The following is a 27,711-nucleotide window of genomic DNA, read 5'->3' as shown; positions in this document are numbered from 1 at the left end:
TAAAATGAAGATTTTATAAGTGCTTGGAATAATATTTCAGATAAGTGGAAAGGCATGTACTGTGTTTGCATGACAGACCCTTCTTCTAGTGAAACATATCTAACAAACATCAAATCCTCCATATACATCCAAAATCCTCTTTCCTGCTTGGCTCCTCACTGACAGGAAAGTGTACAAGCCTGCGGGGCTTGGCAGTGAATGGAGCTGTCCCAGGGGCTTGGACCGATTTGCTTCATGGCATTGATACCTTCCACTGTCCCAGCATCGAGACCCAGCGTGTGAATACAGGAGCTGCTGTGCCTGAAGGCGGGCAAGCAAGATCCTTTATATTACACTGTGAGAGTTGTGTGTCATATTAGAGCAATCTGGCTTTAAAGGGCATCTTTCAAGCACAAACTAGCTTTTTCCCACACTTGACTGATCACACAAATAACCGTGATTAAAGGTCAAGTGCCTCGGTTTTTCTATTTTACTCCTTAAAAATTTATATGCGAAAGAAAACCTAGAAGTTAACATAGCATGAAATTGTTATGCAGTTCTAAGCCTTTAACGACAACTAAATATCACTTTTCTTCCTGGGTGGCTTGAGAAATCTCCAGTAATAATGGGTCACTTCTTCTGGTTTCCACTTGAGGAAGATTATAAATAAACTCTGTCTTTTGCTTCCCTGCCCTGTAACGTGATGGAGAGAGAGTTTTGATCATATGAACCTGTGCCCCCAGCCATCAGGGCTGTTCCAGGAGCTGATGGGCTGTGGTCGCACAAGGGGAGCAGATCAGGCTCCAAGGGCTGCTGCAGCAGCACCCAAAGCATCCGGCCCACCTTGACCTCGCATAGATGGGAAAAGCATTGACAAATGGGGACTTTGTCACCAGTCAGGTTAACAGGGAGAGAAAAGGTAGTAACTCTCTGCAGAGGGGCTGAGAAATGAAGGGAGGGCTGGAAATACCCTCTGGCTCCAGGTGTCCAGCTGGGCTTGGCCTGTGGTCTGAGCATGCACCCCTGTGAGCAGGGGCCATGCACAGGGTGCCATAGCCCGACTGGGCTGAGTCAGATGCAGGTTCAATATTTTTACTCCAGACTTGCAATGTTTTATATTTGACAGCACATAATCACAGCAAAGGGAACATCCCACAGGAACAAATGTTGCCACATAAGCAAGCTTTTGTGTCACGGTATTCACCATCAGGTGGGAAGCTGGCAGGCGTTCAGCCTGACTAAACTTTGCAGGGACCTGCAACACCTACAATTAGCGGTAATCAAACCCTGTCAAGTTCCTCCTCCAGAGCAGGAGGCCGTGGGCCTGGTGGCATGTACCTAGGCTGCAGTGAGCCAGGAATTGCCACCCCCAGCTCAGGCAGCATTCCCGCAGCCTCCTGGTGCCGCGCCTGCTGCCACAGCACTGTCCTTGGTGCGGGTCTGGCAGGACCTACTCTGCCTGGGTCTGCCTTTTCCCAGGGTTTCTGGCCACTTCTGCTTTTACAGCAGCTGCTGGGTTTGAAGGACCTCGAGATGAAGCTGTGAATCAAATTTCAACCCAGAAAGGCAGGATAGAGGGCTCCATATAAAACTGACATTCCCAGGCATCGTTTGCAGGCTAGGGCAGGAATGAGATTTACCCCGCTGCTCTCCTGGGCCCTGTGCTGCAGAAAAGAACTGCCACCATCAGGGAGCAAATAATTTGGGGGTTGGGGGCGGCCCAGCACTGCTAATTGTGGCCGCAGCGTCTCAGCATCAGCAAGGGCTGCCCGTGCCTCGCAGTCCTTTGGTTTCCATGGGGCGGGAAGCCTCTGCCCTGGGCAGCAGCTGCACGCAGCCCAAAGCTCTAGCCCGTGGCGTGCCGCCTGTGCCGGCAGAGGCGACCCCGGAGCCGGGGCCGGGGTCTCGTCCGCTGGGACCGGACCGGGCCGCCGGCCCCAACCACGCCCCTTCCCGCCGATTGGCCAAGACGGACGAGGCCCCGCCCCGGGGCGGGCTCACCTGGCGGGGGCGGGGCACGGAGCTCGGCGGCGGCGGCGCGGGGGGCGCGGGGCTGGGGCGCCATGGAGACGGGGCTGTCGCTGCTCCTGCTCCCGCTGCTCCTGCTCCCGCTGCCCCCGCTGCTCCTGCCGCTGCCCCGCGCCGCCGCTGAGCAGGGTGAGCCGGGCGGGGCGAGGGCCGCTCCCGTGTCCCCGCTGCTCCGGCACCGCCGTGTCCCCCGTGCCCGGCGGGCTCGGCGCGCGCGTGCCGCCGCCTCGGACCCGACGTTGTTCGCCCTCGGCGGGTCGGGCTGCGCGTTGCGGTACCGGGAGAGGCCGGCTCGGCTCGGTGGCGGGGACGCTCCGGGACCGGCCAGCCGGGTCGTGGGGCGGATGTGCCGCCGCTCTCCGGGGCGCGGGGACCTGCGGGAGGAGCGGGAGAGGGCGGGCGGATCCCCGCGGAGTGGCCGGGTCAGCCCGGGCCGTCCCGGTTCCCGCGATCACCGGAGGCGCTGGGCGGAACCGGCAGCGCGGCGCCGCTGTCGGTACCGCGACAGGCACACGGTTCGAGCCCCGCGGTCTGTCTGCGCGGCGATGCCCTGCCACGGACGGACCCGCCCGGCCCCGGCCCCGGCCCCGGGAAGAGCGTCCCGGAGCCCTCCGAGCGAAACGACCGCCGGGGACGCACTGCTGCGCCCCGCGTTACTGGTGTCGGAGCCCGAGACGAGACTCAATCTGCCGGTCCGGGGCTGTGGCTGTTTGCCGACTGGCAATGTGGAAGCATCGTGAAGCTGTGAATCGAGGGAAATAGCTCTTCCTATCAAAGAAAGAATTGGCTGTTTCGTGGAAAAAGGGTGTCGTCTGCCAGGGAGATCCCTTTCAGAGCAGCCGGCGATACCTTTCAGGGCCAGGATCCACACACTACAGACACGGCACAGTGGCGAGGTTGGCTGTGGTGTCAGAGGGCTCATCCCTGGGATGGCACCCTCGTTGGGGCACTGGTCAGCTACCTGCGAGGTTGTTCTGGGTGTGCAGTGAGAGCTCTGCAGCGTATGGTACTAACACGGTGACGACATGGCTTGTGGAGCCAGGGCTGTAGTTGCTCCTGCACCCTGGGACCCAGGACAGCATGGCACTGATCTTCGCAGTGGAGTGACTGGGTGGGTTTTACCGGCGTTTCTTGTGTCAGTGGGTTTGCTTACATGTTGTCTTCCCTGCAGTTGTCCTGCTGGACTCAAAGGAATCTCAGGCAGAGCTGGGCTGGACCTCGCACCCGTCGAACGGGGTAAGCACAATGGTGGGACTGTCCCCCTGCACCACCTGAGAGGGTCTTTTGGCCTCTTGGTGCTCAGCAGCATTTGAAGTCCTGTAGTATGAGCACTTCGCTTACACGGAGCTGGGGCAGGGACTGGCAGCCCTGGGGTCTCTGCATTCCAAGAGCAATGGGCAACTTGCCATGATCAGCACCAGGCAGCCTGGGGAGCAGAGAGGTGTTGGCTGTATGGGTAATGCAACTGGTATGGAGTCCCTCCTCGAAATGGATTTTACACTCCTAAGACAAGCAGATGAACACCGACCAGTTACAGCGTTGTGTTGTGGTTTGCACACCAGCATGAGGTCTTGGGATCAGTCCAGGCCTTGGAATCTGAGGGCTGTGGCTAGGGGAGTTGTCAGGAGCTCTGTGTCACGTAAGGTTCATTTGATCAGACCCTGGCTTTGCTGCTGGTGTCGGTCTACAGCTGCTTTTCTGGAATGAAAACAAAGTGTTCAGAGGGAACAGTGATAGATCCTGGAGTCATCTGTGTGGCCCAGCTGTTTGTCTGCAGAAGAAACTCTGTTTTGGGTACATTTTGGCTATTTTGCATAAATTTACCCCCAGAAAGAATTGCTTTGGGAAACTGCCAGGTCGTCATTCAGGCTGTGAGGGTTGAATCATCATTTCACTGATCAGAATCTCTGCTGGTAGCTTTGGGGAAACACCATTTCACTTGCAGTCAGACGATTTGTCCTGTTCCAGCTAAAACTTCTTCTGGCAGAGAAGCTGCTACTGCTGTCCTCTCATATGATGGTGTGACTAGTGTCACATCTTCTTGGACATCTTGGACTTCTCTGGGTGGCCCACGTGGCATTACATTGTGTAGTAATGCTGTCTGGATGTCCCCTTCCACAGACAGAAAATCTAAGGAGCCTGTGGGAGATGAAGGCCTCTGGCTCCTCAGTGGATGATGTATCCAGAACCAGGCTTTGTTTTCCAAGGTCTGCTGGCAGTGCTGCCTTTCTGGTTATGTCTTTGTGTTTGCATCTCTGCAGAAAGCTCTGGTGTTTAGTGGTCCAGCAGCTGGGTTACTGCAGCTAGTGGGTTTGGCAGGCTGAGGACTTCCAGTGCCTACGACATAATGGCCTGTGGTTGGGAGGCTTGTGATGGTGATATTTATATGGGTTGGTGTGTCTCTGCCAGGGCAGCTCCTGATCTGTTACAGCCCTTTGTGTTTTCTCCCCAGTGGGAAGAGATCAGTGGTGTGGACGAGAACTACAAGCCGATACGCACATACCAGGTGTGCAATGTCATGGAACCGAACCAGAACAATTGGCTGCAGACAGGCTGGATCGCCAGGCGCGATGGCCAGAGGATCTTCATCGAGCTGAAGTTCACCCTGCGAGACTGCAACAGCATCCCTGGCGTGATGAGCACCTGCAAGGAGACTTTCAACTTGTACTATGTCGAGTCTGACTCTGACCTGGGCCAGAGCGTCCATGAGAGCAAGCACACCAAGATCGACACCATCGCTGCTGATGAGAGCTTCACGCAGGGGGACCTGGGCGAGCGCAAGATGAAGCTGAACACTGAATTGAGGGAGATAGGGCACCTGAGCAAGAGAGGCTTCCACCTGGGCTTCCAGGATGTGGGCGCCTGTGTGGCGCTGGTCTCCGTGCGGGTCTATTACAAGAAATGCCTCACTACCGTGCAGAACTTGGCTGTGTTCCCAGACACAGTGGCAGAGACGGCCTTTGCAACGTTGGTGGAAGTTAAGGGCACTTGTGTCGCTCATGCTGAAGTGGACGTGGATAATCCCCCCCGGATGCACTGCAGCACTGAGGGCGAGTGGCTGGTCCCCATAGGGAAATGCACATGCAGCCCTGGCTTTGAGGAGAAGGACGGGGGATGCAGAGGTAAAGGTGGCTGTTGGTGTCCTCTGGCAGTTTTTTATCTGTGTCAGTCTGTGCTGCTGCCAGACCACTCAGTGCCTGAGCACAGCTTGGACAAGTGGAATTGCCTATTGTCAGCAATATGTTTCTTTAGGCAATGGCAGCTCCCCAGCGAACCACCAGACCTTCATTTGGAGGGTGGTGCTTGGGAACGTGGGACAGGCTGTCTGGGGCTGCTCTGCAGCACCGTGCTGGCTGGGCAGACGTGCCAGAACTCTGTATGCCATCAGGCATTTCCCACAGCTTTATCTCTAATGTTAAAATTAATCTAGAACATTAACATCGCTGTTGTCGTGCTTTGGACACTGTTTAATAATTTGGTGACTTTGCAGCTCAGAAGGTTACGTTTAATAACAGCTGTAAAAATGGATATACCCATGCCTTAATGGGTGTCCCACTAACCAGCCTGGGTCTGTGACTGCTGCTATCTCACTTTTGAAGGCAGGTGAGAGCCAGGTGTGCGATCAGCCCTGAATGTGGGATACTGGCTGCTGTGCTCCTCCTTGGAGTGTGTGAGTTCTGAACAGAGAGAGTTCCAGGGCTAATGCTGTCCATGGGCACCTTACTGCCAGCTGGGACCTGGCAGAGGGGATGAGTTCTTCAGTAAAACATGGCACAAAAGACCCTTTGCTGCCCATGCCTGGTGTCCAAGTGATACCTTGGACCTCTCCTTTTTCACCTCAAAAAAAAATTGAGAGAAAACAGCTAAATAAATCCCAGACAGGTAGAGTTCCCCTGCATTTAAAGCGGATGGTGCAGTAGCAGAGTGAGCTTTTCCAGCAGAATCGGGTCTGCCCCTCAGGAACAACTTGAGGCTTTTCAGTTTTACACTGTACTGATGGTGCCTCCTTCTTCCAGGCAGTGGGATGCTCTTCCCAGAGCTCTGGACTGTGGCTTCTCCTTAAGAAGACCTTATTAAAGCTATCGAATTGAAATCTCTGCTGTTGATTGCTTCAGTGGCTGCATGGCAGCTTGCCATGCTTTCCCCATCTGTTTCAAGTGGGGATTTACGTAGCAAGTCCCAGAAGGCTTTTGCTAATGTTTCAGGTTTCTCTGTGTTGAGTTTAAATAATTCATATTCTCAGAGGAAAAATATTTGAAGTAATTTAATGGACATAATTAAGTTTTTCTCCCCTTTCACAGAAAGCAGGTCATTAGTCACTCTCTGTGGAGCAGCATCTGATGTCTGCTCAAATATCAGAAAATAGTTTTTAAGGGTTGAAAGTTTTGTGTTTGTTTTACAGCCCTGTATTAGCACAGTGCTAAGTGAATAGCTTTAAAAGCTTTCTGATGAAAGCAGCTAGGGCTACGGAAATTCTTCAGTGAGGACAAAAGCCTATGAGCTGGAGGCAGGTGGATACAGTGGGAGTTTGGGGTAAGGCAATGGCACAGCACATCGGGTTCCACCACTTTGGTCTCATAGCTGTGGCTTTGGAGAGCTCAGCAGGTATGAGCCTTCTGGCCCGTGAAACTTCTTGGCCACAGTCTCTGTCACAGCTCTTGTGGGCCTGAGAGGTCTGGGTGGTGGACCGGAGGTGATGGGGGTTTTGCTGCTGCTGGTGCCCATGGCATGGCAGGGCCAGGGTCGCGCTGGCGGGTGGTGGTGGCAGCAGGGCTGCGGCGCTGACGGCAGCTGCAGCGCAACTGGGGGATGCAGGAAGTGAACTGGTGAAGGCATTTGAACTCGGTCAGAGCTGGCATCCCTATAACCCTGATTTAAGTGCCAAAAGCATCCTGGGCCAAGATAACGTTTGTGCCCTCACTGTGAAATTAGGAGATGAATTAAAACTAATAGGCCTTCAGACCCTGCTAATTCCTGCTGCAGGAAAGCCAAGCTTTTCCCTGTCCATCCTCCTGTCCTGCACCACTGCTCCAAAGGGGCTCTGACAGGTTTGCGTGCTCTGATGAATCATTTTGGCGGTCGGTGGAGCGCAGCCATCTCTGGGGTGGGACTGCACAGCGTTAGTGTCTGTTTAACATCCACTCACGAAGAAGAGGAGAGCTTTGTCACTGTAAATGCACTCAGGATGCTTGTCTCATCTGACATATCTCTGTAGCCAGATGCTACGCTTACTCTGACCAGAAAACCCATTCCCAGCATATGTGCTGCAGGCGAGTGGGCAGTCCTGATGATCCCCTGCCCATCCATGTTTTGTTTTTTCTTGGCTTCTTGGCTTTGATGTCTTTTTACCCTTAATTTTTCCAGGTGAGAGCTGTAGTCCTTTTGAGCCATTTGCTTTGTGGTGTGTTGCAATACCTTTTGTGTAAATGAAACAGTGATGTGGACAATCTACCTGATGTTTGCCTGTAGTCTCCTACTTCATCTTTTCCATGCAATTCCTAGTAATATCTGCAAGGAGAATTTCAACAAAGCCTGAGCTTAATATTTACCAGCCAGTTGTTGCAAATGAGACAACTCCAACCATGAATTAACATGATAAAGGCCAGTTACCAGAAATAGTTGCCAGCCACTCTTTTTTGACAGAAACATAAATTGGAGCTGGGGACATCACAGGGGTTGTGAGGTGGGATCAGGGCTGCACAGTGAGCAGGGACTGTGAGAGGCAATCTGTGCCTGTCGCTGGAGTAATAATCACCATGGAAATTTGTACTTCAGTTTCCTGTCTGAGCTACATTTTGGCTTTCTCCTCTTGAGTGTCGTGCTCTAGTAGAACATGGCTGGAGCCCCTTTGTGACCCGGGCAAAGTGACAGTCCAAAGGGGTGGAGAGCTTTCTGCTGAATGAATCTGGAATATCTGTCCGCCCTGCCCATCAGTGACACCTCTTGCAGCAGCCATAATACTGGATGGTGGGTGCTGTTTCCCATCAGCCATGCTTGTGGAACACCTGTGTAAAATAGGCTCTCTCTTCAGTCTCTGGGGAGTAATTATCAGGCTTGGAGATATTTATCATTTGGGATTACGTTTTACATCACTGGTTCACAGTATGTCTGAAATAATTATGGCTATGGAAATCATGGCAGAGCCAGACACAAATTGCTCCGTGACAATTTCAGAGCAAACTACTCCAAAAATTATAAGCATCACAAGTAGATTGCAGAATTCCAGTCAGGTGAAGGCTATGGATACCTAACTGCTGGATGTACATACTGGATATGCTGTTGTAATCCTGTGGGGACGTGTCTTGCCCTCAGCTGAGGTGATTTGTGTAAGCCAAAGTGCTCGGCAGGTGCGGGGTGTCCTGGAGAGGCCGGTCAGCCAGTCCTTCTGTGGGAATGGTTTAGTGGATCCATTAGGGAACTGAGAGAGACAACAGTAAATTGCACTTGGCTCAGCGGATGTACCTGCTTCAGTGTGTCCTTGAGGAACACTCCGGCATAAATAGCAACAAGGTTCTGTCAGTCCTGGCTGGATTCAGCAAATGCACTTTGTTAGATATTTCAAGACTGTTTTACTAAACATTCTTGTGTATTTAATTTTCTTCTGGACTAAATCACTGAATTTAACTTCAGCTGGTAAGAGTTCACTGTATAGAAGGTGTAAAAGTAAATTGAGCCAGGGCAAAACCACGACAGGGATGCACAAAGATCTTGCCACTGGACACAGGTTTTCATTTTAGTGCTCTTCAAGTTATTTAACAAGGGCAAAAATTACAGAGTAGCACTGTCTAAAGATGTCAGAGTTACTGGGAACATGTTGGACCATAGGCTACTAGAAAGTAATATTTAAAAGCACTTATTAAAAACCCCCAAACTGCGTGGAAGACAAGGTGCTTTTGGATTCTCTCAAGTGAGACAGCCCAAAATTCCCATTCTGGCAGGCATGGAACCAAGGTGAGAGAAGCCAGAGACCTGACTCAGTGCTCTGATCGATCATTCCTCTTGCTGACTTTGTTCCTCTCGCACTGGTGTGGAGATTGGACATGATTGCTGTCCCTCCTCTCCGCAGGGCTGCGGGGCATTGCTCTGCCTGCGGTATTGATCACAGCTGGTGCAGTGAGACCAGGCAAGATCATAAACCCAGCGTGGAGAGGGCAGGATGTTTGTCAGTAAGGCTCTTTGGCAAGCTCAATACACCCTGAAACTCTGTTCCCCCAGTGTTTTACAAGGTGCCCTGTCTGGTTTGGGCAGTGTGTCCTTATCCGCAGGTGCTGGCTGGCAGTGTTTGTCCCTCCTTCGGGCTGCTGCCCTGCTCCCTGTCCCTGTCCCTGAGACACCTCTCCTCTGAAGCACTGATGAAATATTTGGAACATAATAAACAGTGACTTGCTTGGCTTGAGAATGGAATTAAGATAGATGAAAGCTGGCTGTGCTGGCCCAGTCCGGTGAGGGGTCAGCAGGAACCAGGGCTCTTGGGAGAGATGTGTTGGGAACAACTTTGCTGACAATGGTGAGGTTGCAGGTTGGAGTGTTGCTCACTGAGGGCTGGATGCAAGTCTGAGAGCTTGGAGGGACCCAGTTCTCCCAGTCTGCCCTATTCCAGGAGGGCTTGTCAGGCTGCTGGGGCACCTCGGCCCCCAGGTGCTGTTCTAGTTCTCACTGTGGCACCCTCCAGTGCTGGCTGCGTGTTCTCCCAGGTGTGGCTTTTCTAAAGATCCTTTTTATGAATGCCTACTTCGACAGAGAAGATTAACACACATTAAAGCAGATGAACTTTGTCAAATACAATTCCATGACAAAAACTAGAAAGAAATTGATTTTGGAAGACAACCAAGTTGTAGTGTTAATTATAAATACCAGTATAGGTGTTTTGAGTGAGGCCACAGTCGTTATTGATAGACGCTGGCACACACAGCAGTTCTACTGCTGGCAGGACTTTGCTGGGGAGGGAAAATGAAAACTGTCCTGTGCCACAGGAGTAGGAAACCATACATTCTCCAGCTCTACATCCTCAATTGTCCCTGCTCTCCCTATGGCACAGGCTGGAAGTCAAAGAGGACGTTGCTGTTTCTTGACAGAGACATCCACTCCTATCTGAGGAGCCGTGTCAGATGAAGTGGTAAGAGGAGCCCTTCACATGGTTGCTTTGTGCTGGGTAATCAGTCAACCTGCAGCACAAATCAATGTGGATGGTTCTGCTGCTGGTTTGACTGTGTGTGCAGTGTTACATCAGAGGGGGAACATGCTCTCTCTGTCAGTCATGTGGATCAGGCACGCCTTGAGGAGCTTCTGTGGTCAGCAGTGGTGGAGCTGGAGAGAGATGATTGATCCGTCTGACCCATATGGCTGCTTCTCTTTGCCTCTGGGAGAATGAATTATTGAATTTTATTGTTTAACAATTTAGTTGTGGTAGTACCAGAGGACAAGGAACAGGATAGAAAATAGTGTACAAAAAAGAGAATTTCATTCTATAAATTGATGACCTGATCTCTCGAAAGCTGTCATGAACCCACTGCAGAAATGAGCGCTGTAAAATGACAAGGAAACCTAAACCAGCTGGAGACCAAGAAAAATACTCGTAGGACGAGGTGGAAGAGGGTGGGAGTTTGTCTGAAAAAAGAAACGGAGACACACACATGATGCATCACATGGGCTGGGTGCCTTTGTTCTTCTCAAGGGCAAGTTTTGGACAGCCAAGGAACAAAATTAGCAAGTAAAGCCCACGACTCCTTGTGGGATGTGCTTGCATGGGGTTGTGGTGCCTGTTCCTGGGACGTGCAAATCAGGGCATTTTGTGACATTATTGATGACAGATACTTAGGTAAAGTTACTTCTGACTGTTAGAAAAGAGGGAGTAACAGTCTGAAAGATGCTTCTAAATGGAAACCTTCAGATTCCTACGATGAAATGTCAGAATTGTGTGACAGGCACATCTGAGGGATGGGGGCTCTGGGCTTAGCACTTGAGTCCCATCATGTTTGTAAACAGGATTGATTTTCCTGTCCTGCCTGGCGCAGTGATATTTCTGCTCTGTGTTGTGGTCAGTGCTGCTTAACTAAACGAAAAAGCACACTCTGTCTCCATTCTATGAATGTAATATTAGTTTTGATTTGGTTTCTCAAGTCTAAAGAGGGAGCTGGAAGTTTTGGGAATAATTTTAATGGTTGATAGGTTTTCCTGGTTTGTCTAGTGCCCTAGGTAGGGAATGACATTTACTATGGAAGTCAGTGCAGAGCTACCCAAATGTCTCTTCTGGCTCAAACCATTGCACACCTTGCTTGGTGCCAGAATCATGTAAGTGCTCAAGGAAAGCTTAGAGGGTGGTGTCTGCTGACCAGTGGCAGCAAAGGATGTCCCAGGAAACAGGGAAATGCAGTCATCAGACATGTTCCCAGTCAGACTGTGGTGCTCTTTCCATAACTCCCTCTCTCTCTCTTTCAGCTTGCCTTCCAGGATTTTACAAGGTCTCCCTCCATCTCCCTCTCTGCTCTCCATGCCCTGAGCACAGCTTCACGCATGAGGAAGCCTCCACGTTCTGTTCGTGCCAAAAGAACTACTCTAGGTCTCCATCAGACCCACCATCTGCATCCTGCACACGTACGTCTCACCGGAGCGGCCACTCCTTGTGGCGAGGGAACAGGGTTCAGGCACTGTGTCTGTCCTACAGCACGGTGTCCAGGGCTGTCCCAGGCTGTCCCCCACCTGCACTGTGTCCTCCCCTGTGGGAGCATATCCCTGGGGATCCTGTCTGCACCAGAGTGCTGCTGCAGTGGGGAGGAGGTGGAGGGGCTGTCCCTGTGCCACAGAGCTCGCAGGCTGAGGCTGCAGTCTGATGAGACAGGTGCACGGTCAGGTTCTCAGACTCCCTGGTAAAACTGGGGCACAGTCATTTAGTTGCCACAGTTCACAGATTTTAATTAAATGGCCTCTAGTTAATTGGATTGGACTCCAGCTGCTTCGGTGATGGATGCTGTCCAGCTGCTGGCACAGCAACGAGGAGCCCTCCAGCTCTGCTGAGCGTGGCTGGGCAGTGTCCGACCGGTGGTGCGCTCCTGGGCCCCTGGGCCGAAACCTGGGGAGGTGCTGGGTCCAGCGGGGTGCTTCACACGCGGTGTGAGCTGTGGCTTGTGGTGCACACACGTCACTCCAGCAGGGATCCTCTATCCCATGTCCCACTGCTGCACGCACCAGTGCCTCCATGACCTCTTGTGCCATCCCGTGCTGTGACTGTCCGGGCCCACACTCTCATGGTCTGCCAGCCTGTGCTGCTGCTCGCAGAGGGCCTGTAGGTTTGTCCTGGCACCTGTGCAAAGACACTCTTCTGTTTCCAGGCCCACCCTCTGCCCCGAGGAACCTGGTGTACAGCCTGCGGCAGTCGTCACTGGTGCTGGAGTGGAGTGCCCCAGCCGATGCTGGCGGCCGCAGCGACCTGACCTACAGCCTGTGGTGCGGACGGTGCCCGGCGGTGCTGCAGGGCCGCTGTGAGCAATGTGGCAGCAGCGTGGGCTTCGTGCCGCAGCAGACGGGGCTGGTGGACCGCACCGTCACCCTGGTGAACCTGCTGCCTCACGTCAACTACACCATCCGCGTGGCGGCTGTCAACGGCGTCTCGGGCGTCAGCCCTGTCACGGGGCAGCCCTACGCTGAGGTCAACGTCTCCACCGGCCACGCAGGTACGGCTGCAGGCAGGGCTGGGCGGGGCTGTGGCACACACAGACTGCGGTCGGTGCTTTGCCCCCGCTGCACCAAGGGGCGGTGGCTGGCCCTGTTCTGCTCTGGCACGTCACCCCTGGGCTGTGTGGGTCTGCTCCAAAGACATGTTGGTGGCTTTGCTGCTGGGAGAACACGGGGTCTGGAGGTGGTGTGGGGACTGTTCTCAGGCTCCACAGGCCTGTGCTGTGGCAGTGCCCCGATTCCACTCAGTTAACCCCGGTGACACAGGCGTGGTGCTCAGTGGTGGCAGAGGGGTGGACAAAGACTGACGCATGGCACTCTCAGGGGGTTATGGCACATGCCATGGGGAGGCAAGGAGTGAGTGTGGTGACAGCCTGGGCTGCAAAGGGGTGAGCCTGCTCCATATCCGGCTGCAGATGAATTTACAGATCACAGAAAAATACCTTTGATGAAGCAACATTTTCAGCCCATTCACAAAAAATCCTCCTTAAACCAGATAAATCAAATGTTGGCTATCCTTTGGAAACAAAAAAATTTATTTTCTCTCTTTATCCTGCACTGGTCTCTGGACACAATTTCCTATCATAATTGTTCCCTTACATTTCCCATTTGGCATTTCTGTTCCCTCAGGTAAGGGGAAGCAGGCTCCTGGCTGCCTGTGGATGGGGCCCTGGCCAGAGGGGTCAGTCCTTTCCTGGCTGTTGGCTGTGCCGAAGGACAGTCAGCTCTGGCTTGTTGTATCCTTGTCCATTCCCCTGCAGTTACATTATTAATTTGCATGAAAACCCTTTGCCAAACCACAGTTAATGGAAACAGATGATCCTCACATACCTCTTGGCAGGAATTGGCCAACAATTTCATCTGAAGAGATTAAACTTTGATCTTATTATAAATAATTTCCCACCACTTGATCAAATGTTTTTGTGCATGTTATTGCTTTCTCTTCCCTCATACCATAATCCCCTTGGATTTGTTGGGGGATGCTGTGCTGCAGACTGCTCCTCAGCAGAAGTGTCATTTCTCATTAGGATCTTGGCTGTTCAAGGATGGATTTTGTTCTGGGAAGATCTTCTGCCTCCCAAACTCAGGCCAGTGAGCCAGTGAACAGGCTGGGGAAGAGTGAGCTTAGTAGGGTGAGGTCTAATAATGAGTCGTTCCTCCAGTCTGGTGCAGACAGAGGGACCAGTGCTCTGGAGCTGTCTCCTTGCCTGGGGCTCCAGATTTGATCTTGACACAAGAGGCCAGCAAATACCCTGTCCTCTTAGGAGCAAAGCAGCAAGTCGGTGATGCCAGCCTGTACCTTGGCTGCTCAGAGCAGCTTTTCCCCTTGGGAAGGGGGAATCTCAGCCTTCTTACTCAACATTGTATACTCCTGAGGGAACTGAAATATGCATAAAGAATGTGGATAATTAATCCTGTAATCTGTTCAAAGTCAGTTCTCTCGTTGAGCTGTCAAGTCTCCAGATGCAGATGGTGGCTTGGAATTACCTGAGCAGCTGAGGCTCATGAAGTTTCTTCGAATGTGACAGTTTTTGCTGCTGAAAGTGTCCCCTCCTGGGCAATGCCAGGCTGGGGCTGCCCTGTCTTACAGGCACCTGGTGCCCTGGCTCCTCTTGCCTTGGCACCCTGGGCAAGGAGTGATGGTGATGGTTAACCTGTGCCCATTGGCAAAGACGGGGAGAAGGTGGGGAGAAGGTCTTCTGGAGAGGCAGCTATGCAGATGAGTTTGCCTGTAAGACCCCACTGTGAGGAGGGGACCCTGTGCAGGCAGGACATGGAGCCATGGCTGGCACAGATGGCATGTGGAGCTGCTCTGCAGAGTCTCTCCTGGAGACTCTCCTGGAGTCCCAACCCTGTAGCCCCTCGTCATTAGAGCCCACCACAGAAATGCCAGATGGGGCCAGAGGTCAAGAGAAAGGAGACTCCAGGGATGCCTGAACAGCAATGACTTCCATGGGGGCTGTCATGCCGTGATCTTGGAAGTCATTTGCAGCAGCAGAGGGGCTCTGGCTGCAGATATACATGTTCAGAGGAAAAATTAAACAAGAAACAAGACCCTATTTAGCCCCTCTAATCCAGCTCTGAGTGCAGATCTGTGCTGCCCTTCCCCTCCAGCGGTCACCAGAGGGTACTGGCCGTCATTCCGTGTATTTGCAGGGAAAAGAAGAGATGCAATTTAGTCTGCAGGAGGCAAAATTAATACTGTGTTTTTTCTAATCTGGCCCCAGCATGAGACTAAATAAAAGTGTTTGAGGAGTGAGCAGAGCTGTTCACCTGCAGGAGCAGAGCTGCATTAGCCATGTAAATGTGCACTCTGGGCCTGTGTCATTTGTATTTCTGGCAGAGATCGGTTCCTGCCTTAAAGAGCTTTTAAATCTGCTGCAGATTAATAATGCAGCCAGTGCTTGAATGCATCCTTCTTCCTGAGAGTGGAGAAGGCATTTGGGTTGGAATTCAGTCCTCTGAAGCAGATTTCCCTGCACTGGGGCTGGTGCAGTGCCCAGGGAGCAGTGGGGCCATGGGCTGAGCCGGTTCCAGGGCGAGGGTCTGCACTCCTGGGGCTTTTGCCCTGCACTCCTAGGGTTTTGCCCTGAAAGAGCTGCATGCTGACTCGAGAGGCAGCTTCTCTGGTTTGGAATGGAGAACTCTGAGGTGGGAGCTGCCTGGGACGGTGCCCAGGGCATGTTCTGTTTTTGGATGTTAGTAACTGGAGAGGGAGGGGAGAGATGGCTCTGTCCAGCACAAGCAGGGCAGGGTGCAGAGGTGTTTGATACCCCTTGCTGAGGGCAGGTTTTGGATGCAGTGGATCATTCCAGGGAAGGACAAGGTGCCACATCTAGTTTTATGCCTGTTCTGCTGCTGCGCTGGTTAATCAAGAGGAGAAAACCCACGTACAGGGGAATGGAGTTTATAAAATCAGGCAGAGTGGTGAATAATTTAATGTTTGCTTTTTCAGAATAGAGACAATGTTAGGGGACCTTAAAATATTGATGGGAAACACATTTTTTTCACAGTGTGAAATGCTTTATAGCCTGTGTGATTTTCTTTAATGCTTTTTAAACCTGTTTGAGGCTGGTGCCTGCTTTTCTGGCATGTACCATGGGCTCTGCTCTACAGCTTGTTCCTGAGTGAGTGGGATTTTTCCTGATGACTTTGTTAACAGTCAAGACCATGCGTTCAGGTCTCTCCAGTCCATTTGCTGGATTCAGAGATACAGGAGGGCATTTGTGTGATATTTTATTGATGAGAATCGTATAACATAGCAAGGATCACTTAGCTTAGTTTACAGGAGCAGGACTCAAGGCAAGAGTTGGGGGAACCTTCACCACAGGTGGGTGTTGCCAGTGCCGGCCCTTTTCCACCACACACACAGAGCATTACTGACCTTCCTGCCATGCTTCATGCTGGGGCTGAGCTCACTCCCTGTTCCTTACTCCTTTCCTCTGCTTTTTCAGCACCAACTCCTGTCACTGACATCCGCACAGATAAAGTAGAGCAGAAGAGCGTCTCCTTGTCATGGCAGGAGCCAGGCTTCCTGACCGCCAACGGCACCGAGTATGAGGTCAAGTACTATGAGAAGGTACGTGCTGGGCACCAGCTCAGGCTCTAGTTGTGCCCTGGTTGACTCTGGGTCCTTCCCTTGCCAGCCAGGTCTGCTCTCAATGGCACAGTACAGGTGCTATATGTGCCCCCCATCCCGGTCCCCGTCACCCACCCACCATGTGACACCATCTAGACAGGACTGTGACACCGCAGCGAATTCCTACATCCTTGAGGAGATGACCTCTGTGTTCCCAGCCTGCTCTTCGGGACAGTGTTGGATCTTGTGGTCTGCACTGGTTTAGAACCGAGGGCCATGAACCTGCTGCTGTAGTGAGCTGTGAGTGGTCCTTCACATAGGAGGAGGCCCAACAAACCTTTTCATGATAGTCTCTTGGTTTTAAAAATTGCTGCTTCTTGACAGGTACAGTGGGTTGGGAGTTTTAGAAGAAATACCAGTGGGCAGAGCAAGGACAAGGCTCTAAATCAAAATAAATGCAGTTTATGACACAATGCTGCAAATTACCTTATCTGCGTGTGCTCAGGCTCATTATGGAGCTGATGGCATGTCAGGCACGCTGCGCAGGTGACATGCCAGTGTTCTGTATTTAGAAACCAGCTACCGTGAAGCTGATTCATATTAATGTGATTTTCAGCATCTGATAGATTTGAGAGGAGGGATCTGTGGGGGAGGGCAAATGCTGGAGCCCGAGACGGTAATTCCTGTGCAAATGGGCTGCAGCAACACAATAGTTGGGGTATGAAATGAGGATCCATCCTACTTGGGTAGGAAATTTAACTATAGTTTAGCAATTGTTCACTGAAATGAGGCTCTTGATGCTGACATGAAAATCAACTTAGTTCCTAATCTTTGCTTTTAAAGCTTTTGCTTTAACTGGAGATTCAAGAGGAGAAGTGTATCAAATGGAAAACACATTTGGTAGCAATGTGAGTGGTGCAGTGAGCGACTGCTGCCTGTGCCGGACCATGGGGCTGGGACTCTGCCCGTGCTTGTGCCAGACCATGGCCTGGGATGCTCCTCGGGGCTCCACCTGCCAGCTGTGATACCTCAGTGTTTGCCAGTCTATGTGGATTTACTCCAGGGCTCAAGTGGCTGCAGCAGGGGAGTGGGAAGGGACCAGACAGTGCCACAGCTGAGCCCTGGTGCAGGGGGAAGGAGCTGTGCAGGATGGCACAGCTGCTCTCCACCTCCCCATCCTCTCCCTGTTCTCTTAGCATCTCATCCAGCTCTGGCTGCCATTTCCTATGACCTTCCCATGTAATTTCTGAGACATCCAGTGAAGATATTGTTTCTGTTGGAGCTTGGCTGCTTGGACAGGCTTCCTGATGGGGCCCAGAGGCAAGGATGTGGCTGTGCTGTGCCAGCTCTGCAGCACAGCTGTCAGTCCAGCTCCATCTCAGGTATCTTATTATTTCACAGGATCAGAGAGATCAAAGTTACTCAACTGTGAAAACCACATCAACGGCCGTGACGGTCAATAACCTGAAGCCTGGTACCCTCTATATCTTCCAAATCCGAACATCTTCCTCTCCAGATTATGGGAGCTACAACCCTGGCATTGAAGTGGAGACGCTGGCAGAGTGTAAGTGCAGCAGGGCTCGTGTCCCTGTCCCTGTCAGGGCTCTGAGCTGGGCCATGGGGATGCTGCGTTCACATCTCCCGTTCCAGCTGCTCCTGGTTTTATGGAGCAGCACCTGTTCCTCTGGTTCTGCTGCTCCAGGTCTAAGGGCATGTACTGCCCAACAACCTGCTTTCCTTGCATTTTCATGTTGGATTTTAATGAGTTTGGTCTTGGCACCCTGCCTGTCCTGGAAGTTCCTGTCCTGGCTTTTCTCAGTGCAGCATCAGCGAGGGCAGCTGCTCTCTAGTGTGGGGACTGGGACAGTTTCTGTTCTTTGGCTGAGATGGTCCAAAAATATGCTTAACATGTGACTGCTCCCCCTTCCCTTCCACCTTGCTACTGTCCTGGCTCAGTAGGCTTGTCCTCTGCTTGGCTGGTTTAGGGCAGCCAGCATCATTATTGTCTGCTGGGGCTTTTCCTTTTCAGTTTCCATTCATAACTGTGGTCCAGAAGCATCTTGTTTCACTAAAGAGGGCTGGAGGGGGGATGCTGGGCTTCAGCACAATCCCCCACCTTGGCTGGAAGTGCAGGCTTGAGCTGGCTGACTCAGTACGACTCGTGCAGATTGTGTTTAACAGGGCTTTAAATTGCCTCCATTTGCCACACAGAAGACATTTCAGAATGAATTGAACCCAATAAAAATTTTATAGAGAATGTAGCTTTTTAATACCCCTGTTTGCAAAGGCAGGAGGAGAAGGGCTAATGTGATGAAGGAAAACTATTTGTAAGCCATAAATTTTGATATGTCCCTCTGATAAACAGGAATCCTCCTCAGCTCTGATTAACAAAATCAGGAGCTGGTGCAGCAGTGCTGGATTGCTCCGTCTGTGCCTGCAGCACTGCCCAGCTTGTTGGGCTGATCCCACCAGCCTGAGTTCATAAAGCTGAACCAGAATATGAATTGTTGTGAGGATGGTGAAAAGCAGGTGGGTGGCTGGTCCCACGGCCCTGCTGGCTGGAGGATGTGGGCAGGCCATGGGAGCAATGACCAGGGTAGTCCCCCTCCTCAGACTGCCCCAGGGCACGTAGCTGACCGGCACTGCTTCCCTCCCACAGTGACAGTGGCCTCCAGTGAGCAGAACCCCGTCCTCATCATAGTAGTGGTGGCCATTGCAGGACTGACAGTGCTGGTATCCACAGTGATCGGTGTGATGGTCTGGAGGAGGTGAGTGGGGCTGGGTACGGACCAGGGGGGTTCCAGCTGGGCCAAGGGTCTGCTGCCCAGGTGCTGGAGTACATCTTCATTCTCTTTGCAGGCAGTGTGGGTACAGCAAAGCCAGCCAGGATGGGGACGAGGAGCTGTACTTCCACTGTAAGTGGCTAGTGCGACTGTGGGGATCCCTGAATTTATTGCTGTTAATAACCCAGCTTCCACCCAAGCAGCCCTGAGTCCTCACTTTTGAAGTGTAGTCATCCTGCATTATCCCAGAGCAGGGGCTGGCACAGTGAGGCTCTCCAGGGACTGTGGGCTTTTCAATTGGCTTTGGAAGGTGGGAGCTGCACCCGAGCAAAGGGACCGCTCTCCTTTACCCAGGGGTTGTGACAGTGGAGCAGAGCAGTTTGGTTCACCTAATCTAAAAAAAAATTTCTTAGAGACCTTAGAGCTGAGTCTTTTTCTTTGCTTACAGAAAGGTGGCATGTTGGTCCTGCCCATAGCCCTGGAGATGGATAAGCTGGGAGAGTGTTTCCCAGGATGGGTGGGGGGAAGCTCTGCTGAGCCCTTCTCATCTGCTCTTTTTGCCTTTCCTGCAGTTAAAATACCAACCAGGAGGACGTACATTGACCCTGACACCTGTGAAGACCCCATGCAGGCTGTGCACCTCTTTGCCAAGGAGCTGGATAATGCCAGCATAAAAATTGAGAGAATCATCCGGACAGGCAAGTTCTGCAGGGTGGTGGCCGTGCCAGGGGCTGTGCTGATGCCCAGCCAGAGCACTCCCCTCTCGCCCCTGGCATGCCAGGCCATGGCAGTGCTGTGACATTGCTCCTGTCTCAGGGGTACCTGCCTGCAGTGGAGATTAGGAGTAGTGGTGAGGATTTTGTCTGGGACTTGGTTCCACATTCCTGGTGTTTTCCTGAGGCACTGAGCACAGCCAAACGAGTGCCATGTGGACCAGCAAGCATCAGCAATTATCTGCATCTGGGCAGTTTGACAGCAACATGAAAACTATTTATAAATATGTGAACCTAATGATTTATCGATTTTCATCAACTTCACTGCCTAAAACTTAAAAGCAAATTAAAATCCCCTGGCTGGGCCTTAGAGCCTTAATGGCTACTGTGTGCCAGAACGTGGGAAACACGATCATTCTTTGTCATTTCTTTTCCTAAGAGAAATTCAGCTGCAGCAGCAGCAGAGGTGGAGAAAGGGAGGAGGGAAGGGCTCTTCCTGCAGCTGAAGGACAGTTTGAAGGGGAGAGGACACTGAGGAGGAAACAAGGTTATCTCTGAGCTGTGGCGTGGAGCAGCTCAGACGAATCCTGTACCTTTCAGAATCAAACTGGTGTTTGAAAAATCAAGAAATAAATTAGTCAGGAAGACATTTAAATCTAAGGAGTTTGGGGGGGGGGTGTTTTTTTCACTGCTGACCCAACAAGAACCTGATTTTCAAATCAATAAAGCCATTCATAGCTGCACACTTTTTACTGTAAAGCCAATATTGGCTTTTTATGTTGGGAATTCCATAGCTCCTGTTGTGGAGTGTGTGGCTCTGCAGTGGGATGTTCTGCCTTAAGCACTGCAGGAGCCCTCTGGCCCTGCTGTGCTTGGCTCCTTGGGAAGAAGGCCCTGCACATGTCAAACTGGGAAGGCAGGGCAGCCAGGCTCTGGAGCATGAGTTCAGTGACAAGGGGTTAATCCTCTTTCCGTGGGATAAAACACAGTATGCACTGGAGCAGAGGGTAGAGGGAACACCTGAGAGGCTCTGGAGAAGGCCAAGGGTCAGCAGCCATGCAGAGGAGTGGTGTGATCCAGGGCAGGTCCTCGGCAAGGCCAGGTGCTGAGCAGCCATGGATCTCTTTAACCCATCTCTCTGCTGCACAGGAGAGTTCGGGGAGATGTGCCGGGGGTGCCTGAAGCTGCCCAGCAAGAGAGAGCTGCCTGTGGCCATCCAGACGCTACGGGCAGGCTGCTCAGAGAAGCAGCAGCGCTCCTTCCTGGCCGAGGCATGCACCATGGGCCAGTTTGACCACTCCAACGTCATCCGCCTGGAGGGGGTCATCACCAGAGGTATGTGGGTCCCGGGAGGCTCCTGTGCAGGAATGAATTTATGCTGCTGCATTGGAGCAGTGACCTGATGCTGGAGGCCCAGTTGGCTCCTGGGAGATCAGGTATTCCCACATGTATCATCTGGTTTCACATTTTGATGATTAATAGAATGTTTCCAGCTAGATTAATAAATGCAGGTAGTGGGACTGGCTTAGCAACCGAACCTGTGGACTTTTAATAAAAGCAAATTGAAGTGAGATTCTGTCAGTAAAACAGATGAGACTGACTGCTCTGGCTCTCTCCCATGAGTGTGTGTGCTGAACCAGGCTCTGGATGCAGCAGTTAAATGGATATTCATGTAAATCCAAAGGAACTGGAGCATGTGTGCTAACTAGGCTTTTTATTAGGAAAGGAAGTATTCTGTCTGAGCTGGCTGCTTTTGCTTTCATTGGGCTGGCTGTCCTTTGTGATGTGGTTCAGAGTTTTGATGAAAGGAATTTCTGATACTGGAATCCAGTAGGATCCTAGCTGGGAATGACAGGAAAGCCTTGGACCCACTGCTCCTTGCAACCTGGCCAAGATAAAGTCCTTGCCTTCTCCAAGGCAATGGAGGGATTGGCACCTGGATTTCTAACCTCTGCGGTGTCCAAACTGCCTGAGTGATGGTAGCATTCACACCGTGCTCCTTGTCTGTCTGTGCAGGGAGCACCATGATGATAGTGATGGAGTACATGGGGAACGGCCTGCTGGACTCCTTTCTCAGGGTGAGTGCTGGGGGGTCTGCCCAGCTCAGGCTCTGATGGCTGTGTCCCCATTGCTCACCTTTGGCTTTTCCTCCTCTGCTCTCAAAGAAACATGAGGGGCAGTTCACGGGCTCGCAGCTCATCTGCATGCTGCAGGGCATTGCCTCTGGCATGGCGTACCTGGCAGAGATGGGCTACGTGCACAAAAGCCTGGCTGCGCACAAGGTCCTTGTGAGCAGCAGCCTGGTGTGCAAGATCACTGGGTTCAGAAGGCCACAGGAAGATAAGATGGAAACCATCTTCTCCACCATGGTGAGCTGCATTTCCACATTCACTTGTCAACACTTTTTCTAAGCACCCATTTCCTTCCTCAGGTATGAGCAGGGCCTCTGCACCTTCAGCTTCTTTCTCAGATAGAAATCCAATGTGTTTGGGCAGAGAACTGCACAGCAGCAGCCCAGCACCACGCCTACTCCAGCTGCAGCCGTGCTACATGGCCATGCCCTGGGTGTGCCGTGGGTATGGAGCCTCCTGCGGAGCCACAGAATGGAGAGCCCAGCAGGAGCACTGGCTTTTCCCACTGTGCTGCAGCAGGGCTGTGGCTTTGGGGTCAAGGTCTCCCTGCTGTTAATTACATTTAGCAGTGGTCTTTGTCACCTGCTTTCCCAAGTGTGTCCAGAGGGCTCTGCAGATGCCAGGATGGGGATGGTTCATTACAGGAGAACAAGTCAGGGCAAAGGGACTTGTGTTTGTGCGGCTCTGAGGTGGTTTTCATTAAATATTAATGTATAAAATGCCATCAGCTCTTCCTGGGGACACTATCCTCTCCCATTAATATTTCAGGACTTACATTCCCATGTAGTGTACAGTTGCGCTGCCATTTTAAACAAATTGAGGGAAAAGTTTTCTCTTAGTACTAAACATGCTCGTGGCACGTGGGTTTGTGGTGCCAGGCAGGGCACGTTGACCAATAAATGGCCGCCTGGGAATCCCGCTGGGCAAGCACATCATTCCTGCCCTTCTGCCTGTCCAGTGTGGGAAGAGCCTGGTGCTGTGGTCAGCCCCCGAGGCCGTCCAGTATCACCACTTCAGCCCGGCCAGCGACGTGTGGAGCTTCGGCATCGTCATGTGGGAAGTGATGTCCTATGGCGAGAGACCCTACTGGGACATGTCCCACCAGGACGTGAGTCTCCTGCGGCTGCGCGGTTGATGATGGTGTGGTGATTGCTGATGGTGTGTGGTGGCTTTGCAGCACACAGAGGAGCTGCTGCTGCTCCTGGGCAGGGTGTGAGGAGGGAGGTTTATCCCAGAGTTTGCCCCAGAGTTTGCCTTTGATCTGCATTGCAGCACCTGACGCCAGCCCCTCATGTCCTCCTCGCTGCAGGTGATGAAGGCTGTGGAGGATGGGTTCCGCCTGCCTGCCCCAGTGAACTGCCAGCCACCCCTCCACCAGCTGATGCTCGAATGCTGGCAGAAGGACCGCAGCCAGAGGCCCAAGTTCTCCCACATCCACAATGTCCTCAGCAAGTTGCTGCAGAGTCTGGAGACCCCGAAGTGCCCCAGCTCCACGTGCCCCAGGTGACCACTCTCTTGCCGTGCCTGCCCATCCCCCTGCTGCCGTGCCGTGCCCCACTCCCTCCTCACCCCTTGCTCTGTTGTCAGGTCCCATGGCACATCCATCCCTTTCTCCGAGCGAACCTTCTCAGGCTTCCCATCTTTCAGCTCTGTAGGCGAGTGGCTGGAAACGATAGAAATGGGCAGGTACAAAGACAACTTCACTGCTGCGGGCTACTGCTACCTGGAGTCTGTGGCCAGGATGACAGCCCAGTAAGTGACCTGGTTTCCTGGCTGTAACCTCATGTCACAGGCACAGCGAGATCAGTGTTTCCTTCCCCTGCCAGAGAGCAGAGCCAAATCCAGTGTGATTTACTGATAAGCTGTTGTGCCACAGCACAGGGTGGCGGGGTTGGAGCTGTCCCACACTTGGCATGCTGCAGGCTCCTGTTAGCCCGGGATTCCTGGTCAGCGTCAGTATTGCTTCAGCTGGGACAAAAGGTTGGGGATTTCTTACTCCTGCATGTCTGGAACCTGTGCTGCCCTTGCATGGGAGCAGTCAGTGTCAGGGCACGTGGCAGTCAGGCCTAGTTGGTCCTGGCTGATGTGAGGCTTACTTTGCAGAGATGTCCTCAGCCTGGGGATCACGGTGGTGGAGCACCAGAAGACCATCCTGAGTGGGATCCAGACCCTCCGGGCCCAGGTGATCCAGATGCACGGCCAAGGAGTGCAGGTGTGAAGCAGTGCCCTGCAAAGCTGCAGAGCACCAGCCTGGCACTCCTGGGGAGGAGTGGCCCACTGGCCCCAACTGGCCCTGTCTGTGAAACCTGGTGGTCTCAGGTGGGCTGTGGGAATATCTGGGTGCTGCCAAATACGTCATTCCATGTAGCAAGAGAGCAGGGCTTCCGTCCCCTGAGCCGGGGCAACCCAGGATTCCTGGGATAGTACGCTGTGCTTGGGTGGACATGGCTCTCCCCGGCACTGCTTTGTAAGGTGAATCAAACCATATTGATGCCGTTTTAGGTAGTAATTGAGTTCACAGAGTGGGATGGACTTTTGTGCACTGTCTTAATCCAGAGCTGATGTTTCTGTATCTAGCATTCTGCTAGTGAATCCATGGATACTTTTATACAACCTGACAGATCCCAGCAACCCCATAAGGAGCTTTTATTGCTTTTACTTCTAGAGAGCAGAGCACAGCTCTCACCCAGCTCCCAACTCCTGGGAGGTGACTTTCCCCATCTGTGCTGAAGGGAAGTCTTTCCCAGCCACATCCCTTCTCTGAGAGTTACTTCACTGAGTGTTTGACACCTCAGTTGGTGTCTCCGGTAAAGAGTAGAGCAAATGGTGCTGCATCCAAACAATCCAGGGCACATCAGGCAGTCCAGGGCACATCCACATTTTGTTTTGTGAGCACAGTGCCGTCTGCCTGCCTGGCACACTGGCAGCTCCCACGGCTGCAGCCTGATCCCTGACAAAGACATAAATAGCATCTCCTTAATAATACAATTTCCTTGAAGTGAGCTCATTAAATGTGTCTTTGCAGCCCTGTACAGAGTTCTGTAGGGGTTTTATTATCATCTGTAAGTATTGCAAGGGAAATATTAATGCTAAAAGGCAAAGATTTACAAAGGGGGTGAAGACTGTAGGAGATGCTCTTAGTGTGGCTAGAAATCTGCTCCAGTCAGACCTTCCGGTTAGCCTGCTCCCAGAGGATGGGGATCCAAATCAGGATTGAGTGCAGGGCTCTGAGGCAGCCCCTTGGGGCCAGCATGGTGATTCCTCTGCCCGTACACGCTGTGAGCAAAACAAGCTCTCTCCTTCCCACCTCCTCTGTAGTTCCAACAACACTCCCCAATGTCTCCTGGTTAGTGTTTTTAGCAGGAGTAAATTAAGTCTGGCCCATGTCCAGTCAGGTTGGTCACTTGCCATCCCACTGTTTCCTACCCTGAAGAGCTCTGCATTTGGTGAAATGCCCAATCCCAAGGATCAAGTGCAATTTGTGTGTTCTTCATGTTTACATTTTATCTGTAGAGAAAGTATATTACAGGTCTCTAGGCAAGGGGTTGAACCAGCTTTATTCCAGATCCTTTCCCCCTCTCCCTGCTCATCCTGTCAGTTGGGATACAGGAGCTACACTGGGAAGTCACTGTTGGAGGAGCTGGCTCCAGGCTGGTGCAGCTGCTTTCAAGGAAGCTTGGAGACATGCAGGACTTGGTGATGAGGTGATAGTGCCTCAGTCTGGGAAACACACCTGGCCATGAGCAGGCAGTGATGTGTGCCCTCAAACCCTCCAGGACAGAAGCTGTCTGCAGAGTTAGGAATGCGAGGAGGGGACAGCTGTGGATGCCACCCATGGCTGCGCTCAGAGCTGCTGGGATCTGCTCCTCTGTCTCTATGGATGCTACCCAGCTGAAAAGAGATAAACCTCAGCACAATTATCTGTAGTCATGGCCTTTTCCCTGGGCTGCAGTGGCTGGTGGTTGGCTGGGGGCCATGGGTCCTGTGGGAAACAGCCGTGCAAGCAGGGGTCCCACAGGAGATGAGTTATGGGATGGGCTCTAACTTGGCAGGAACATGGGTCATTGGCTTTCCCAACCTCTCCTTCAAGAAAGGAAAGGAAAGCCCACAATGGAAACGTGCTCCTAGCCCAGTTTCTTGCAACAATAAACACTTCTAATTGAGCTCCTCACCAACATGGAATAACAAAATTAGTAGATTAGGCTATAGATTGTTGTTATGATTTTAAAATTAACTTGCGTCCTCTCAGACCCTCTCCTTGGGGAAGTGGTATAATTGAAATAATTAACAGTGCTGTTTTGGAGCTGCTCAACCAAGGGAAATGCCTCAAAATGATTCTGGTCTCTTCCCATCCAACCTCTGGCACAGCGCAAGGCTCCTGCCTCCTCCCCAATACTGTGGGAGCAACTGCAACACCCCCCTCACATGAAACCAAACAGGAATCAAGTTGGTTCATCTCCAGATGCTTTTATATTCATTAGCCACCTGTTAAATACTGTAAATACCCACTCAAGAAGTCAATATATATTTTTATAAGCTTGAGATAAATGTAATATAATATCACAAGGGACACTGTGTGCATCTCATGTTTAGACTATAGTCAGACATCTCCAGGGAATCTCAGTTGGTTTGGAATATTTAATAATAATAATAATAATAGTAATAATAATAGTAATAAAAATCTATTGACATTTTTGTTAATTTTGTATTTATTGAACCATGACTGAAGATGGCAATAAAAAGATATCTAAATACCTGAGTAAAACCAATCCTGCCTTGGCTTGTCTATGTGAGTTATTTCAGTATTATGTGGGGAAGTGCCACTTTAGCAAGGGTGGCAGATAAGGGACAGTTTTAATAACAGCTAGGTGTGAAGTGATGTCTTGTTGGTTTTTTTTTCTTGTGTATGCCAAGATGTGAGCCTGTGCTCCAGCTGTAGAGTGGCCAGAAGGGGTGATTTCTTGCTACTGACAGTTCATAGTGGGGACAAAAACATCTACTTTGCTTTGCTAGTGTGTGTTGTGTGAACAGAAAGGTGCATGGCCTGGCCTGTGGGGACAGATGCTGTTTGGGCAGGTGGGAGTCCCTCCCATCACCCTAAGGACCAGATAACCATGGAAGTGCTTGCAGTGTGAATCTGTCAGTTCAAATGCAATGGTCAGTCTGATGCAGGTGCTGGTGTGTAAGTGTGGGGATGCTGTAGGAAAATGCTGCAGAGTTCCTGTGAGCAAGCCATGTAATTAATTGTTCAACTGAGTAAATGAAAACTGTGTGTGGCCAGCACATTAAATGCAAACTCTGCACAATGATATCTAGAAATTATTTGATGTGACTCTCACTCGTTCACACCTCTTCTCTTTTTCCCAGGCTGTTCAATGCCAAGGAACAGGCACAGGAGCCCAGGTCGGTGCAGTGATAGCAGTGACAGCTGCTGGGAAAGGACTGAATGGGTACTTAGAATGGGTGAAGTCTATTTGCCTTCTGTTGGTCAATTAATTCAGGCAGCGTTAGCTCGGAGCCTGGCCAGGGCTGTACTGGCACTATAAAGAAATAATTAGAGCTCTGGAGCAAGGTGATGAACAGCGGATTCTCAGTCACAGCCAAGCAGAGGCAGATTTTACCCAGTTATTGGCAGCTGTGCCTCCTGTGGGCTGTGGCAATGGATTTGTCTCTCTTCTGTGACCTTCCTGGCACCCTCTCGGCTGGAGGCTGTGGGACACCTCGTGTCCTGGATGCACTGGGGGCTGGCACCCCCCTGTGCCAGCCCTGCACCAGCCTTGCACCCTGCTCATCCCCACACTGTACCGGAGGATGCAGCTCTGGTG

General features: G+C 51.8%; 1 protein-coding gene across 1 annotated transcript; it reads left to right on the top strand.

The window, feature by feature from the left end:
* The first annotated feature begins 2,038 nt into the window (after nucleotides 1-2,038).
* Nucleotides 2,039-26,601, top strand: EPHA10 (EPH receptor A10). The gene is made up of 17 exons (XM_050326336.1): nucleotides 2,039-2,136; nucleotides 3,179-3,243; nucleotides 4,460-5,129; nucleotides 11,446-11,601; nucleotides 12,336-12,677; nucleotides 16,134-16,258; nucleotides 17,660-17,822; nucleotides 18,918-19,026; nucleotides 19,118-19,173; nucleotides 19,614-19,739; nucleotides 20,904-21,089; nucleotides 21,771-21,832; nucleotides 21,920-22,123; nucleotides 22,845-22,994; nucleotides 23,196-23,389; nucleotides 23,474-23,638; nucleotides 23,990-26,601. The coding sequence occupies exons 1-17, from the start codon at nucleotides 2,043-2,045 to the stop codon at nucleotides 24,102-24,104; spliced, it is 2,982 nt and encodes a 993-aa protein (XP_050182293.1). The 5' UTR covers nucleotides 2,039-2,042; the 3' UTR covers nucleotides 24,105-26,601.
* Nucleotides 26,602-27,711: the final 1,110 nt, after the last annotated feature.

This window comes from Myiozetetes cayanensis, unplaced genomic scaffold, assembly GCF_022539395.1.
Source record: "Myiozetetes cayanensis isolate MyiCay16 unplaced genomic scaffold, myiCay2020 scf31, whole genome shotgun sequence".
NCBI lineage: Eukaryota > Metazoa > Chordata > Aves > Passeriformes > Tyrannidae > Myiozetetes > Myiozetetes cayanensis.
Note: the sequence above shows the minus strand (reverse complement) of the source record. Positions and strands in the feature narration are given on the sequence as shown.

What these genes read in the sequence shown, in the direction of transcription:
- EPHA10 (XM_050326336.1), top strand. Translation starts at nt 2,043, where the DNA reads ATGGAGACGGGGCTGTCGCTGCTCCTGCTCCCGCTGCTCCTGCTCCCG. An exon ending in CCGCGCCGCCGCTGAGCAGG is followed by an intron (nt 2,137 to 3,178) that starts GTGAGCCGGGCG and finishes TCTTCCCTGCAG; the next exon opens with TTGTCCTGCTGGACTCAAAG. An exon ending in GGAGGGGGTCATCACCAGAG is followed by an intron (nt 21,090 to 21,770) that starts GTATGTGGGTCC and finishes CTGTCTGTGCAG; the next exon opens with GGAGCACCATGATGATAGTG.